Source organism: Fusarium vanettenii, assembly GCF_000151355.1.
Source record: "Fusarium vanettenii 77-13-4 chromosome 2 genomic scaffold NECHAsca_18_chr2_1_0, whole genome shotgun sequence".
NCBI lineage: Eukaryota > Fungi > Ascomycota > Sordariomycetes > Hypocreales > Nectriaceae > Fusarium > Fusarium vanettenii.
In genome coordinates this window covers 3263917-3278933 of record NW_003315867.1, presented here as the reverse complement: position 1 = coordinate 3278933, position 15017 = coordinate 3263917, and the positions used below count along the sequence as shown (strand labels likewise).

The following is a 15017-nucleotide window of genomic DNA, read 5'->3' as shown; positions in this document are numbered from 1 at the left end:
CCGATCGTGCCAAGGCTTACTGGCTTGTTTGTCCATGTACTCCGCATCTCTCAATCCAATATTTACAGCAAACAACTTGAGTAATAAAGAGCCACGCAGCAACTCGCTTACCGCCCCTCGCATCTTGATTTGTTCCCTCCCCCGTCGATCCCCGGCGTCTTGGCTCCGCGCTGACATGTCCCAGCGGGCATTCAATCCCAAAAAATTATCCGTCAGCTGAAACACGGCAGAGGGATCATCTGCTGATCGGCGTCCTGGTTTCCTCTTTTGCCAGCGGTTCCTGCAGATCATCTTTGCGGAGCATCAAACCAAGCGTGGCCGGCCGGCCCAACACAATGAGATCCACGTCTTACTCAACGAGAAACAGCATAGCCCATACGGCGGGTCAGTTTATCAGACAATTGAATTCAGGGATCGAATAGGGAACAAGGGAGTAAGTACAATGGTTTGCAAAAAATCACGCTTTGCTGTCATACCAGGCCTGCTTTGTGAGACAACCTCCTCTACCCATGCAGGTCCCGGGTAGGTCTCATCCACCATTCTTCTCTTTTCTTTTCTCATGACTCTCATCCATCTCATCATGTCTCGCTCATCATGTGTCCATCATGATAGTGTTTGTTCCAGCATCATCAGGTCACGGAAGCCTTCCTTCCACCGTTTCGTCTGCTCTGCCGTAGGTTTCGGCAGAGGGCTCCGGGCAAATCCTCCGTATCCCCTCCATGCCTGCAGCCCAGCCTTTACACCAACCACACCGCCCTGGATGGCCGTCCAGTCGCCCTGTGAGACAACCTCCTGCAGCCTCTGTGCCTCGGAAACCTTGCCTTCCCGGTATAGTTCCATCGTTTTGATGCACGCCCTCGGGGCCATGTTGGCAAGCCCAGCCAGGATCCCGTGTCCGCCTCCGGATAGGGATGGGATCAGAAAGTCAGCCGATCCCGCGAGGACAAGGAACTCTGGCCGTGCTGGGTTGTATGTAGTAGAGAGCTTGCGGGTTGCCGCGGCTACACGGTTCAGCTTGCCAGTGTTTCCGCACGTCAGCTTGACGCCCACAATGTTTGGGTGCGCCGCAAGAGTCACGATGATGTCCGACGAGAGATCCATGCCTCCCACGGCACCGGGAAAGTTGTAGATGATGATGGGGATGGGTGACTTGTCCGCTACTGTTGTGAAATACTCTAGGATGGTTTCCGAGGCCGGAGCAAATAACGTGGCATAGTATGACGGAGGTAGCACCAGCGCATAGTCACCGCCAGCCTCCCAAGCCTCCCGACAATACTGGATCGTCTCACGCGTGCTCTGGCTCCCGCATCCCACGATCAGGGGCATATGTGAGAAGCCGCCGTCATTCAAGGCGGCTCTTGTGGTGGCGGTGACGAGCTGACGCTCCGAGTGAGAGAGGTGGACGGCCTCACCGTTGGACCCCTGGGTAGCTAGGCCGGTGACTCCAGCCCTGGCTAGTCGCACAGCGTGATCGGCAATGGCAGCCGTGTCAACGTCTTCTGAGTCGTCAAAGAAGCACATGGTTGGGACGTAGACCCCTGGGATCAGAGGGCGAGGAGAGTGCCGCACGTCTATTGAGTCGGCGGAGCTGCCGGATGAGGTGTCTGAGTAGTTGTTGGCTCTTGAGCTTGAGTGCCATTGGTTGTAAGGCTGGACCCCAAAGGACCCAACAGGTGAGGGTGCATCGCTGTGAGGGGACATGTCGATCGTCAAGGTAGGTATGTAGACTGTAGGCAGGCTGTAGGCAGGCAGACAAGGTAGGTGTAAGCCAGGATATAGCAGCCAAGGCAGATTCGAGAGTTAATGCAGTCGAGAAAAGTATTGAGAGAAGATGTGAGACAACAGAGCAGTCGAGAATATATACGCAATGCTTTATACTGAATAACTGCTGATGAATGCTATAAACAGCGATGGACGCAACGTCTTTTATATCACAAGATACCGACATCTCCACATCATCTCGTCTTCGTCTCCGTCAACTCCGGATTCCTGATCTCGTGCCCAACTTGCAGGGACCAGACTCGCAAGCCGACTAACTGATGCAATCAAAAGATGGAAAAAACAACCGGTCAGTCATTCACAGCTTCGACATTGGTAGATGGTAAACCGCTCCGCCGGCGTGCATCTGATAGTGAGGGGGCCTCGACACAGTGCGGAGCATTGGGGTCGTTGAATCTGGGGTTGACGGGGCCTCAAGACCGAGGCTCTGCAACTCTCCGTGGGGGTTAGCGTTGTCGGATGAGGCCCGTTGTTGATTATGTTCAAGTTTGAGAGGAAATAAGCTGTTTTGCATCAACAGGTGACCTTGGTGAACACCTCGTCTTGGATGTCTTTGCATATAGCTGCATCGTAGGTTGATGACATTCCCGAAGAGTCCTGCATACCGCAACAAAAGGAAGGATGCGTCACAAGATCTCATGGACTTCTGTGTAACAATCTGCGTGGCAGAGTCTCAAGCGGACAATTATGGCACGTGAATGACGCACCTCAATCACGTTCGGTTCAAGCTGCTTTGACATTGTAGACAAGGTCGATATGCATGACATTAGACTGTCAGCACCTCTCGTCATCATGCAGACCTCAGTTACCCCGCAACGACTGGATCAGGACCAAGGTGCTGATGTCTTGAAGCTGGTGTCTTTGAGCGGAGGTTATGGTTGATCCTGATCCTATTGCGTCGATATACGAGGTTGAGTCAAAACGCCCAAGTCTCAACTCTTACCAAGACATTCAAGACATGAATATACATAATTTGAGCTTCACCTCGTGAATGAGACTATGTTTGCCATGTTAACTAGTGGGGTTCAACACAGCCTGGTTAGCTCTCCCTTCACCGCATACGGTCAAGCACAACTCAACTCCAACACGGTTAAAACCTCAGTCTGACCCGGCCATCCCCGAACGTCTTCTGATCACTTACATCCTGCACTCTTCCCCGCGGGGTCTGCAATACCATTCCCCGACTCTCCAGTGCGGGGACCGGATGCATCCCGGACAGCTAAACCGGTCAGGTAGTGCACTCGATAGTCCATCAACTCCATCTTTGTGCGTTGAAAGGAATGCACTGTGCCCGCGCCGCAGCCTCGCATTGTCGACTCTTCACTCAAGTCTCCTCCAAGTCTCCTCACAATCACTGGCGGGGGTGGCTGTGCTTTGGGGGCAGCCTTTGATCCGAAATGAGATATCGGTACTTGTCGGTCTCGGCTGATGAATACTGTTTCTTGATTCAAGCAATATCGAATAATCTGACCAAATCGTTCACTCGTAATGTAACCCGTAGGCCCAACTCCAATCCAACCATGCCTGTAGCGCCTGTTTATCTTTGATTTATACAATAACAAGTTCGTCATCATCGTCTTCGAGCCTGACCTGCCGCTCGACGAGTTCATTGCCGAGGCTCTCTCTGCCGGCTTCGCGAATTCCCTTGTCCGTCACGAATCTAGTCTTTTTCCGTACTGGTTGATCGTTGCGTAGCTTCTCTCCTTCTTTCATCTTGGAGAGTTTGTCCCTGAGGTTGCTTCCCCAGCCGAATGCTGATTGTCTGCTGCTACCGAGTGAACCGTCTTGGGAACCTGCTTGTGAGCTGTCAGGCCGTTTGCGTTTGACAGGGCTGAGATGGATGGCGGGATCTCTACCCAAGAGCCCCAGAGATTTGGCGTCGGGTCTGTAGATTTCGGAGTCCGATACCTGGTTCGATGCCTGGCTCGACTGTGATGTGCCTGGTGCTGCTCGTGATCCTAGCCGCATGTATTCCCTTCCTGCTGCATTTCCAATCTGTCCGAGCTTCTTCATCATGTCTCGCTCTCTCTCCTTGGCCTCCAAGTCTCTCTTGATAAACTCGGCCCTTTCCTTGCGGTCGTTGGGGGTTCTGTCCTTTCCATCAATCAAGTCGGAAGCACTCATAGTCCGTGACGCAAACCAGTGTGTCTTGGTCTCCCAGTCGTACTTCCTGGACGACTCTTGCTTCTTTTCCTGGCCCCAGTTGTGTACCTCTCTAGAGTTGTTCTTCCTTGCCCCAAAGCTGCTGCCGTTCACTTCCAATCTGGTTCCTCTCTGCTTGCGGATAGCTTCGTTTGAGTGAAATTCGCAGTAGTGAGTTCGCTTCTTGTTGATCCACGAACCACACAACTCGCCATCCTTCTTGACGGATTGGCAGCCCCCTAGATCACGGGATGTGCCAATCTCAATGATGGAATCGTCGTCCGAGTTGATGACAAGACTGAACCGTCCAGTGTCTTGTCTCCCTGGTGGCGGTGGCATTAGATTAGGGTTGAGGATCGCAATAACAGTCCCTTCAGTGAGCTTCCAATACCGTGTAAAGCCCGAGTTGAAGAGAAAAAGGTCCAGTTCCCATTCCAGATCCACCAGTGTCATGACCATGTACTTTCCTCGGTCCTCTGTTTTGCCATTCCGTCCTTGAGTTGGCTTGTGTGCACGAGGTTCCGACTTTTTGGCCAGGATTCCAAACACGACAATGTCATGTTCCACATCGGGTAAAGCAAAGTCAGGTGCTTTGACAACTCTGAGGAGATCCTTGAGTGTATAGACCTTTTTGCCTGACACATGGCGGGCGAGGACACCATGAGGGATAATCCGTTTTGACAAATGAAAGCTTGAATATGGTTCGAATCCAGCGGCTTGGTCTTCGGGGACCTCACCGGGTGGTGTTTTCTTCTTTCGACTCTCCTGGGTCGGCCTTGTTTGCGGCTTGGTGGACATGATCTCTTCTCTGGAGAAGGCTGGGGCCTGAAGTGGTTCATCCGGGATGTCGACAGCATTCTTCTTGTATCTTTCCATCTCATCCTGACCAATCCCAAAGGCATTCGATCTCAACTTTTGAATCTTTTCCTGACGTTGGGTTCGTGCAGCCTCTTCTGTCCTCACCGAGGCGATACGCTCGTTGAAGCTTAGAGGGCGCGACTCCGTCACATTGGTCGTGGTTCTCGATCTTCGCAAATAACCTCCTGTGTGACCAATATCTATCGATGTTTGAGAATCTCTGTAGCTCGACGCGCGCTTCAAGGAAATGTCTTTAGCCTTGAGACCCTTGTCGATCCCCAAAAGCACCCTGCTAGGAGAAGTGTGTGGTCCCTGGATTCGTCTGACGGGAGACGCAGGAACTTGGATAGGATTTGCCTCTGGAGTTGCGGCGCGCCTTGGGCGTACTTGCGATATCGCCAACTCTGACGTGGTGGTGTGGAGATCGACTTCGGCTTTTTTCGATTTGGCACTCTGTAGCTTCTTCAACTTCAGCCGAGCCTGAATCTCCTGGAGCTTCAACTCCAATGTCTCTTCATCCTCTTCTTCATCATTTTCGATCTCGGCCAAAAGATTCATCGAAGGTAGATTGCGACCTCTCTTTGACGGTGAAGGTGAAGGCGATGTCTCCATCATACGTCGGTATCGCTCTCGTCCGCGGGGAGTGCTCAACAAAGCTTCATGAGGAGACCTCGGAGGCCATTGAGCTTCTTTTTTTGCCGGGGATTCTATCAGGTCAGTATTTCTCAACACATGGCCAGCAATAGACAGTCTCACCTGGAGCCATGACGAAACAAGCCTTGAGGCGGTGGGTGGCCCAGTAACGGCCCGATGGTATGCAGTCGCTTAGGGCGTATCCGTAATCCGGCGCATGTTCGTCGGGGTACGTCAGGTACGTATAGACCAGGCCATCAAACTCCAGCCAACGCTGAGTCAGGCAGTGTTTACTCCGTACTTTGTGTCGGGAAGATGAAAGGAGAATGTTGATGCAGGGAATGGTTGCTGTGATGGGGCTGCATGTTCCTGCACTGAGCGGGGCCCAACTGCCGTTTCGGGATCCCTGTCACGCGCTGAGACGCGTAAAGCACAGCGCGTTCAAATCACTTTAACGTCTCTCAGGTTGATATCAGCCTCAGGGTTAATTTTAATTGTTGCTACATCTCAATCGACACGAAATGGCAAGGACAAGATCAACAAAGACGGCGGACGCGCCTGCAGAGCCAACATCGACGACGACTTCTAAGATTAGCCTCACACGCTCAGAGAATCCCTCCAAGATCTTTGTCCTCCCCTCGAAAGCCACTCTTGATGCGCGAATCGTCACTCTACCCAATCCCAGACATGCGCGGCCTGCGAGATATCTAGTTTGTCCCGAGACTGGCATCTACGAGTTTACAAAGATCGCGACGCCAAAAGCCACTCCTCGGAGTTGGCTGATTGAGAATGGCGAGAATGCAAACATCTCAATGGGTCAGGAGCTGTACATGGCCACCTTGATCGATCCCGTGTTCCTGGTTCTTCCAGCCTTGACTGAGCAGACAAAGGGATCAGAGAAGCGGCTATTTTTGTCAAGTGATGACCACTTTGACCACCTCCCTGAGGAGTCCTCTCATCTATCCGAGATTCTACGATGCGAAAAGACACGAAAACTCATTGAGAGCAGGATGGGGGCGGTTTGCGACACGGTCGAGGCAGGCGACGAAACCATGTTTCGCATAAACAACGAGAAGCTTGTCAATGTCGTACTGGAAAAGGCAAGGAGGATGGGTCAATTACCGGCCAGCATGGAGGAGAAGTTTGTCAAGAAGACCCTTGAAGCCCCTGTCCTCGCTCAGAAGCGAGAGTTGAGGACAGAAACCTCCCAGCCAACCACCGAAACAGTCGAGACACCAGCCGATTCAACAGATTCTCAGTCCACGACGACCGATACCCAGCCTTCGACAGCCACATCCTTTACAACCATCACCGATGATGTCGTCACTGCCATTCAGGCATCTCCCGAAGTCACAAGCCTGCAAAGGTTGCGAGTCGCATTTAGCTTCATCTGCTCGAGCTACATTGCCCCATCCCTTGCTACGGAACTGCAGACAGCTGTCGAAAAAGCTGTCGACTTTTCCTCTCTCGATGACTACCTCTCCAAACTCGCCAAGTTCCGCGCAGAAGCCGTAGCATCACACTCCTTGGACTACTCCCGGAAACGAGACCGAGACGAAGAAGAAGACGAGGCCAGTGTTAAGAGGAGAAAGGCGGAGGAAGAAAAGAAGAAAAAGTCGATGGAAAGCAGGGGTGTCCGGGAGCTCAAAAAGGTCAACACCAAGGGCATGAAGAAGATGAGCGACTTTTTCAAGAAGAAATAGGTTGGGTATCATAAAGTAATCATTTAGTCCCTCGAGCCCGACGTGCGCCAAATCCTCTGCCGATATTGGAAGTCCCACGACCTGGGCCAGAACTCCCGGAATAGCTCGAACTTGAATAACTTGAGCCCCTTGCGGCTGGCCCGCCTCGTCCTCGGCCACCCCTGGCCCCCCTGGTTCCGCGTCCAGGTGTGGCCGAGGCCAGTCTTTGCCTCTCTTCATCCTCGCGTCGTCTACGCAACTCTTCGCGTCTCTGCTCTTCTTCAGCGGCTCTTCTCTCAGCAGCCAGCTGCCTTTGGATGGCCTCTGCCTCTTGTTCGGCGAGGTCTTCAGTTGCACCCTTCCAACCAGGGTCCAAGATCAGACGTTGATTATGCTCCGTCTGTGATAATATTCGAGTCCAGGTGTTGAGGAGGACAGATGCATTGTTTACTGTTTTGGATACGGTCTATAGAGGTCAGTAGACGTGGCAGCAGGCATGGAGCACGGCACATACATCCATGTTGCCCCCGGCACGCTCCAGGGTCGCAATAACGCCCTCGATGGATTCGTTGATGTTTCGTACACCTTCGAGCTCCTTGCGCAGCGCAGCTTCATGGTCTATAGGCTCACGTTCCTGGGTTGGAGTCTTGGGCGTCTTGGGAGTCCTGGGGGTCCTCGGACGGTCAGGCTGGACCGGCGAGGACCAAATCTCTTCTTGTGTGTAATCGTCGGACATGATGTCGGTTGACAGGCGGTTAGAGTCTGGTCGTTGGGCCGTCAAAATGGTTGTCATGCACGTGTCGGCGCTTGTTGACTTGCCCACGGAACTTAATTGATGAGGGGCATTGTCCCACCCTTTGTTTGACGCCTGCCTGAAACCTGCACCGTGATTGGGCATCCATGTCGCGTAACGACGCGCCCATGGACGCGTGCGGCTTGTAGGGGCACGGCCCAATTTCAGCCCCAACAACGGAAACGGGGAGGCTGGGCCACACTCCAGGGTAATTGCCCAGCCACTTTTCTCCTCCTTCATCGAGTGTTGTCATCTGAGCCTACAATCAAACTACCATCACCGACTCTCCCATCATCAAATATATCAACGTCAAATCCATCATCGCCCTACCCTATCGTCATCCACCATATCTTTCCCGCTCGTTCCGTCCGTCGCCACGATTGTTGTGTCCGCTGCGTGAGATATTCCCTCAATAAACAAAGCCAATTCGACGCACCACTCCCGGGTAGACCTGGCAACAAAGGAGCACCCATTTTCGACGAGCATCACGACGACATAATTACCTGAAAGGGACGAGGCACACACAAACAGTTGACTATCGGTCGCTACCAAAATGGCTGCCGCACACGGGTCAACGACTCCCCCCCCTCCCTCTCGCATCCACAGCCCTCCAACTCCACGCCTCGGATACCAAGACAACTGGGAGCCATTCACTCCTCGCAAATCCGCCCGAATTTCTGAACAGCGCGCAAACCGAACCCCTTCACCCGGCGCATCTCGCCAACCACGATCACCACGCACAGTCAAGAAGACCAAGCCCGTTGCTACCCCGATGCCATCGCCGCAAAAGAAGCGCCAGCCTGCTCTTGACGCCGTGCGTCGTGCTCCCATCAACATGGGCGAAAGTTCTCAAGCTGCTCTCGGCAGGCCTGCCTCTTCGGCCATCCGATCAGCTGGCATGCTTCCCACGCCTTCTAAGACTCCCCAGAAGCCCCCTAATGAGAAGACCGCCGCCAACATCAAGTCCGTCGCCCGCAATCTCTTTGCCGAGTCTGAAGTGATTGCCAGCCCTAAGAAGCGACGCACCAAGAAGTACACTGGCATTTCCATGGAGAGCTTCACTGCGGAGGAGATTGAAGACCCTATCGAAATTTTCACCGACACTCGGGATCGCATCCCTACCCGAGATGAGAGTAGCAACCCTTTCTTTGGTGATGCCCCAGAGCCCGAGCCCAGCAAGCGAGGCAAGCGCAAGGTCAAGGTTCCCGGAGAGGGTATCAAGACTATTGATGAGGCATCTCGCCGCGAGGACGGAATGGTTTACGTATTGTAAGTTTCATCACCCACAATCAACCACAATGACCCACATGCTAACTATCATAGCCGTGGAAAGAAGTTCTTTCGCAAGTTTTCTGAATATGAGGCAGAGGAGTTGGATGAACTCCAAGCCGATGAGGAAGATGTCGAGGCTTACCTCAACCGACCTCTTACTCGTGCTTCCATCAAGCCTCGCCTTCTTTTCCAAAAGACAAAGACAATGGAGGAGATTGAAGAGGAAGAGGCTGTGACTGATGTCGAGGATGAGCTGGAACAAGAGCAAGAAGCAGAGATTGTTCCCCAGACACCACAAAAGTCTCGATCCAAGGAGCGTGCCAACACTCCCGAAGCACCCAAGCTTCCCGTTTCACCACCAGACACTCGTCGAATTACACGATCCATCAACAAACTTCTGGACGAGGGAACACCCGTCAAGGCACCCGGGCAACGAAGCCCATTCGACTCCTGGCGACGAACCAAGGAGCCCAACAAAGAGTCACGCAAGCGAGCTGGCGAATCACTCAGCCCAACGGAAGCCAAGCGCACCCGGGTTTAATGACGCATTGTTTACCTTTGATATCGTTTACTTACTTGCTTAATTGATGGTTTGGCGTTGGATGGACAAAGGACTCATGTATGCACGCGCACAGGAACAAGGACAAGGAAAGGAAAGGACTTTGAGGATGCGATACCTGAACCTCTGGGAGGTAAAATGTTAGGTCTCCTTGGAACGTATTCAATTCACTCATCACATTTAGGTAGAACTCGTGAATTAGTCTAGTCTATTCGAATAAACACACAGACAAGTTCATGATAATTACATGAGGCGCTGACGTGCTAGCTGTTTACTGGCCCCACTGCCACTCGTGCCCCTCACCTCTCGACTTTGTATCCGTACTTTCCATCGTAATTCACTTCTACACACCATCCCACAGTCAAGATGCACGTTCTAGTCACCAACGACGATGGTCCTCCCTCGTCTCACGCCTCTCCCTATGTGAGCTGCCTCATTCAGCAGCTCAAAGGAGCCGGCCACACTGTCTCGGTCTGTCTGCCTCATACTCAACGGTCATGGATTGGTAAGGCCCACATGATCGGCCAGACCCTCAAGCCTCTGTACTACCGTCCCTCATCTGTCATCCACGGTGAAGATTCTGAGGGCACTACTCATCATCGTCCTTCACCTTCGGGAGATGTTGAGGAGTGGATTCTGATTGACGGAACGCCTGCTTCGTGCGTCCAGATTGGTCTTCACCACTTCTTCCAGGACCGAGGACCGATCGACCTTGTTGTCAGCGGACCCAACTATGGCAGAAACACCACGGCCGTCTTTGCTTTGAGCTCGGGAACTCTTGGAGCTGCACTTGAGGCTGCTGTTTGTCAGAAAAAGGCCATTGCATTGAGCTTTGCCTTTTTCACCCGAAACCACGATCCCGTCATTATTGAGGCAGCTTGTCGACGTAGTGTCAAGGTTATCGAGGCTTTGTACAAGCAGTGGCCTACGGACGGCAGTGCAGATCTCTACAGCGTCAATGTGCCTCTCGTGGAAGGTCTCGAGAACAAAAAGGCAATCTGGACAAACATGCTTCAGAACTACTGGAGAGAAGGTGGCTGCTTCCAGGAGATTGAGGGTGAAGCTGGGGACGAAAATGAGGAGGAGGAGAGAATACGAGAGGGTATTGGAGGAGAAGTAGATGATGCTGGGTCGTCTGCCCGCAAAGGACATGCCCATAAGCACTTCAAATGGGCACCTAGGTTTACCGATGTTTACAAGAGTGTGGAAGAGTCCAAGCCAGGCAACGACGGATGGGCTGTCAAAGAGGGACTGACAAGGTATTTTATCAACCCAGAGTCCATCACAAGCTAACAATGCCAGTGTCACTGCCCTCAAGGCCAACTTTATGCATGATTCTGAAGAGTCCAACCAGAAGGAGCTAGAACTGTAAGTTGGAAGGAAATGTATCTAGACAATAGTCCTTACAGTGGGCAGTTCAGGTTCAGAGGTGGCCATTCGGCCAAAGAGTGCGGTTCAAGCCATCGTTTCTTACGAGGATTCTTATGTGCAACCTCTCATTCTGTCCGCCATCGAATCTCTATTCCCTGGCGTCTTGGACGTGACCACTAAAGAACAGTCGTCCCTTGCAGAGTTTGGCGATGAAAAGGTGCTCCAGATCACTGCCTACGAGTCTATTGACTTTGAGTATGCTGCCAGCCACGAAAAGACGTCTCTCATCAACAGCTACATGATTCGAAAGGCTCTTATCCGGAAGCACTATCTGTCGACAACCGTGGATCACTGGATTGCCAAGAATCCGTCGTCCATCCTCAAGCAGCACGTCAAGCGGAGTGATGCATTCGAGGTTGACTTTGCCGAGTTTCTAGATGATGCTCTGGTGGAGGCGTTTGACCTCCGGGAGAGCATGGAACGAAACGAGGAGAAGCCTGATGATAAGGAATGGTGGATCCTGAAGCCAGGAATGAGTGACAGAGGCCAGGGTATTCGACTCTTTAGCTCTATGGATGAGCTCCAAGCCATCTTTGATGCCTGGGAAGAAGATCAGCCTGACACTGACGATGAGCTCGAGGCAGATGACGACAACGGCGACGGTATCATGACATCTCATCTACGCCACTTTGTTGCACAGCCCTACATTCATCCGCCCCTTTTGGTTGAAGGCGAGAGCCGCAAGTTTCACATTCGAACTTATGTCATGTGCACTGGAAGCCTCAACGTCTGGGTGTACAAGCACATGCTGGCCCTCTTTGCTGGCAAGCCGTACACTGCGCCGGCAGATGCTCCAGAAGACATTGAGTCGTTCCTCACAAACACATGTCTCCAGGACTCGCCCAACGAAAACACCGTCCGTCGTTTCTGGGATCTGCCCCTGTCAAAGGAGACACGGGATGGCATCTTTACTCAGATCTGCGATGTGACTGGCGAGGTCTTTGAGGCGGCAGCCAAGGCCATGCCCATTCACTTTCAGACACTACCAAACGCTTTTGAAGTGTTTGGTCTCGACTTTCTCATGGATGCCAAGGGAACTGCTTGGTTACTCGAGGTGAATGCGTTTCCTGACTTTAAGCAGACTGGGGGTGACCTCAAGGATATCGTCTCTGGGTTCTGGAAGGGGGTATTGAGACATGGGGTTGCACCATTCTTTAACATCTCGCCAAAGGACCAGGATGGTGCCGAGGACATGGTTCTCGTACGAAAGCTTGATCTTGGTAGAGGTTGAGTAGGAGTCTAAAAGTTATTGTTTTGTCTCGGCGTGTCTCGGTCTGATGCTTCATGTTGCCTAGCACTTATCGGTCCTGTCTGAGTGTTTTCTGAGTTTGCTCGTCCGTGATTCTAAGCTCTTTCTGTTGTCTGTGCCTCCGAGTACTCTGCCCGTGCCTATCTGGTATCCCGGTTACCGTCGTATGATTCGGAATGTGGACGATCACGGCATGTCAACCCCACGAGCATAGCCTCAACTTTACTGGGTCTTGCCCAACTTCCCGAAGCAGGCATTGCATCTGTCACAACCGTCGGACTAGGTCGGGCGCAAATTTCAATATTTCACTGTCGCAATATCATAATCAGGATTAATGCCGATTGGGTAGATCATACACAGCCACGGGGTGGGGGTCGATATCCGTCGGACGTATTTGACGGTGAGGGGATGCCATGACCTTTTGTCGCGTGGAGGGCGATGCGTTGGTTGATGTTGTGTTGTTTGGAATCGTCAGGTTCAACACACGTAAGATTATTGGTGTTGGTCTCTGAGCTGTGCCGTAGGTCAACAGCATCGCGTATGCGTATCCTGAGAACTAGTAGATTATCCGGCTAGTCTGACAATGCCTCAGACTGACTCGTCCACGCATTACCTGACTCGATACAACTTAAGATCGCGAGACCGGAAGAGGTAGCCTCCGTGTGAAGGCTTAGATGGCCAGCAGTTACAAGTTGATCATCTGGGTCAATATCCATCGCCACTGAGTTGGTGTACGTTTGTGGCTTGGAGCTCTACCTGTCAAGCTGAGCTCCCATCGTGATGAGCTCAATGTTGGAGGTGGCTTAGACGTAGCTTCACCTCGGCTCTTTACTTGTTGGGCACATGCTAACTAGGAGCCGTGACAACTCAGCTTGACTTGACAGGTAGTCATCACGCGGGGAGGCAGCCTCACGGGATGTAGCCGAGACTCCATCGAGGCCTTGACTCCATAGTCAACTCGTCATATCGAAAACCTTTACAGCTGAGCCACCACTGGTTTCTCGATCTGGTACACCGTTCGGGCTAGCGGTGAATAACTTGAAGGTTGACCATGATACCGCTAGTGACCCTTGCTGCAGAGAGATGCCTGGTCAGAAAGTGTCAACATTGATTGGCCAGCTGACTGATTGATCGCGTGCCCAGAACTTGGACAACTCTTTTTCGACGACACATTAACAATCATGACGATGCTTTGTTTCTGATCGAGTAAATGCTCCGAACTTCAAAGCTACGTGTACAACATCTGGCTGCCTCTTGATACGTTCCATGAGGCTGTGCACCGCCACAGATTCTGTTGAGATACAGGCCTCCAGCCTCAGCTCGCTGGTCGCGGAAAACAGTTGAGCCGCTGCCGCGTGTGGATCGGTCTCGGCCTGCCAAGTCACGTCCAAGGGGCAATGTCTCAGTTTGTCCATGATCGACGCTGGGCATCTCCGGCAATTTGGTTCAATGCCAGCCGTGGGAGGTTCTGCTGTGGCAACTCTGCGCGACTCAGCCTCGAGGACATTTGTCACCCCTCGCACCAGGTTGGCTCTCTGGTGAAACTGACTTTGTGTCGGTCGACCGAGTCGGCTGCAACAGGGGCAGACAAGATAGAGTGTGCATCCCGTGAAAGCTTGGCCTTTGGCCCCGGTCGGTGGGGTACCAATATCGCAATAGGATAGCGCGGTGGATTTCAAATGGAACGTCCAGGATGAATCCTTGCTTCAACTCCTGACGGAGCTCGCATAACCAGTATCCTCGTATCGTCAAAGCTGGCATCCCAGATAATATGTGCAGAGATGCCATTGCGAGTAAACGCGTCCCCGGACATATTGACAAATAAGCTCATCACCGGCGAGTACGCAAGCCGCGGCTAGACCAGGGTGAGGGCTAGTTTGATGAGTTTGTAGAATTCCCTGGTATAGAAGCCGGGGTTGAGATTAGCTATGGAATACTCGTTCTCCGTTCTCGTTCTCCGTTCTCCGTTGTCAATAGGGGTGCGCTGTCAGACGTCAAGCTTGTGGATTCAGTGCGTGTTCGCATGTAGACCCTCTGTACGAATAACATCGACGCCATCACCGATTCAATGTTCCACGACGTTGAGCGGCCTCGGCGCCAAGTCATGCCACTAACGACCAGCAAGGGGCCGCGCTTAGTGCCTTGGCTTTGCATCCAGATCTCCTGAATTGACACAGCTTGTGCTTACCTGCTGAATACTCAGCCTCTGCTCTGGACTGTACTCAACATTCGACAGGCCGCATCGGACAACCACCGGTGCTTCTTCTCCAGAGTTTATGCACAACTTGAGCATCCAGCGCTTATGGTCCGTAGGAACTCGCTGCATCACCAATCAGCCCCGGCAAGGACTTCGGTAGCGCCTGGTCCCTGCTAAAGTAGCACTTGCCCGTGCTCCCGTCTCCACCAGCCAATCAGTGGCGGAATCATTTGCACTGCCTCACTCACCTCAACCAAAACAACTTCGCACATCTCCTTCTCTTCGTCTCTCTTTCATCGGCCATGCACTCGAGGCCTTGATCATCAATCAACTTGAGCCGCTCCCGGCGAATTCTTTCCTTGGCTTACATCGCTTTGGCTCTACGCCTTTCCTTCATCTATACGGAATCTGCATAGCCCCGT

At 52.5% G+C, this 15017-nt stretch overlaps 5 protein-coding genes across 5 annotated transcripts; 3 read left to right on the top strand and 2 right to left on the bottom strand.

Moving 5' to 3' along the window:
- Nucleotides 1-389: 389 nt before the first annotated feature.
- NECHADRAFT_103547 (uncharacterized protein) lies at nt 390-1874 on the bottom strand. The gene has a single exon (XM_003046148.1). The coding sequence runs from the start codon at nt 1699-1701 to the stop codon at nt 604-606; it is 1098 nt and encodes a 365-aa protein (XP_003046194.1). The 5' UTR covers nt 1702-1874; the 3' UTR covers nt 390-603.
- A 1453-nt stretch (nt 1875-3327) lies between these two features.
- Nucleotides 3328-5484, bottom strand: NECHADRAFT_32786 (uncharacterized protein; the record flags this gene model as incomplete). The annotated part of the gene is made up of 1 exon (XM_003046147.1): nt 3328-5484. A coding segment is annotated over one exon (2157 nt), but the record flags the coding sequence as incomplete, so codon positions are not given.
- A 449-nt stretch (nt 5485-5933) lies between these two features.
- Nucleotides 5934-7115, top strand: NECHADRAFT_76787 (uncharacterized protein; the record flags this gene model as incomplete). Its single annotated transcript, XM_003046727.1, has 1 exon — nt 5934-7115. The coding sequence occupies one exon, from the start codon at nt 5934-5936 to the stop codon at nt 7113-7115; it is 1182 nt and encodes a 393-aa protein (XP_003046773.1).
- Nucleotides 7116-8440: 1325 nt separating this feature from the next.
- Nucleotides 8441-9961, top strand: NECHADRAFT_99364 (uncharacterized protein; the record flags this gene model as incomplete). The annotated part of the gene is made up of 2 exons (XM_003046726.1): nt 8441-9156; nt 9211-9961. 2 exons carry the CDS (start codon nt 8441-8443, stop codon nt 9698-9700), a joined length of 1206 nt encoding a protein of 401 aa, XP_003046772.1. The 3' UTR covers nt 9701-9961.
- Nucleotides 9962-10079: 118 nt separating this feature from the next.
- On the top strand, nt 10080-12414 carry NECHADRAFT_58510 (uncharacterized protein). Its single transcript, XM_003046725.1, has 4 exons — nt 10080-10189; nt 10256-10977; nt 11021-11086; nt 11135-12414. Exons 1-4 carry the CDS (start codon nt 10085-10087, stop codon nt 12378-12380), a joined length of 2139 nt encoding a protein of 712 aa, XP_003046771.1. The 5' UTR covers nt 10080-10084; the 3' UTR covers nt 12381-12414.
- The last annotated feature ends 2603 nt before the right edge of the window (nt 12415-15017 follow it).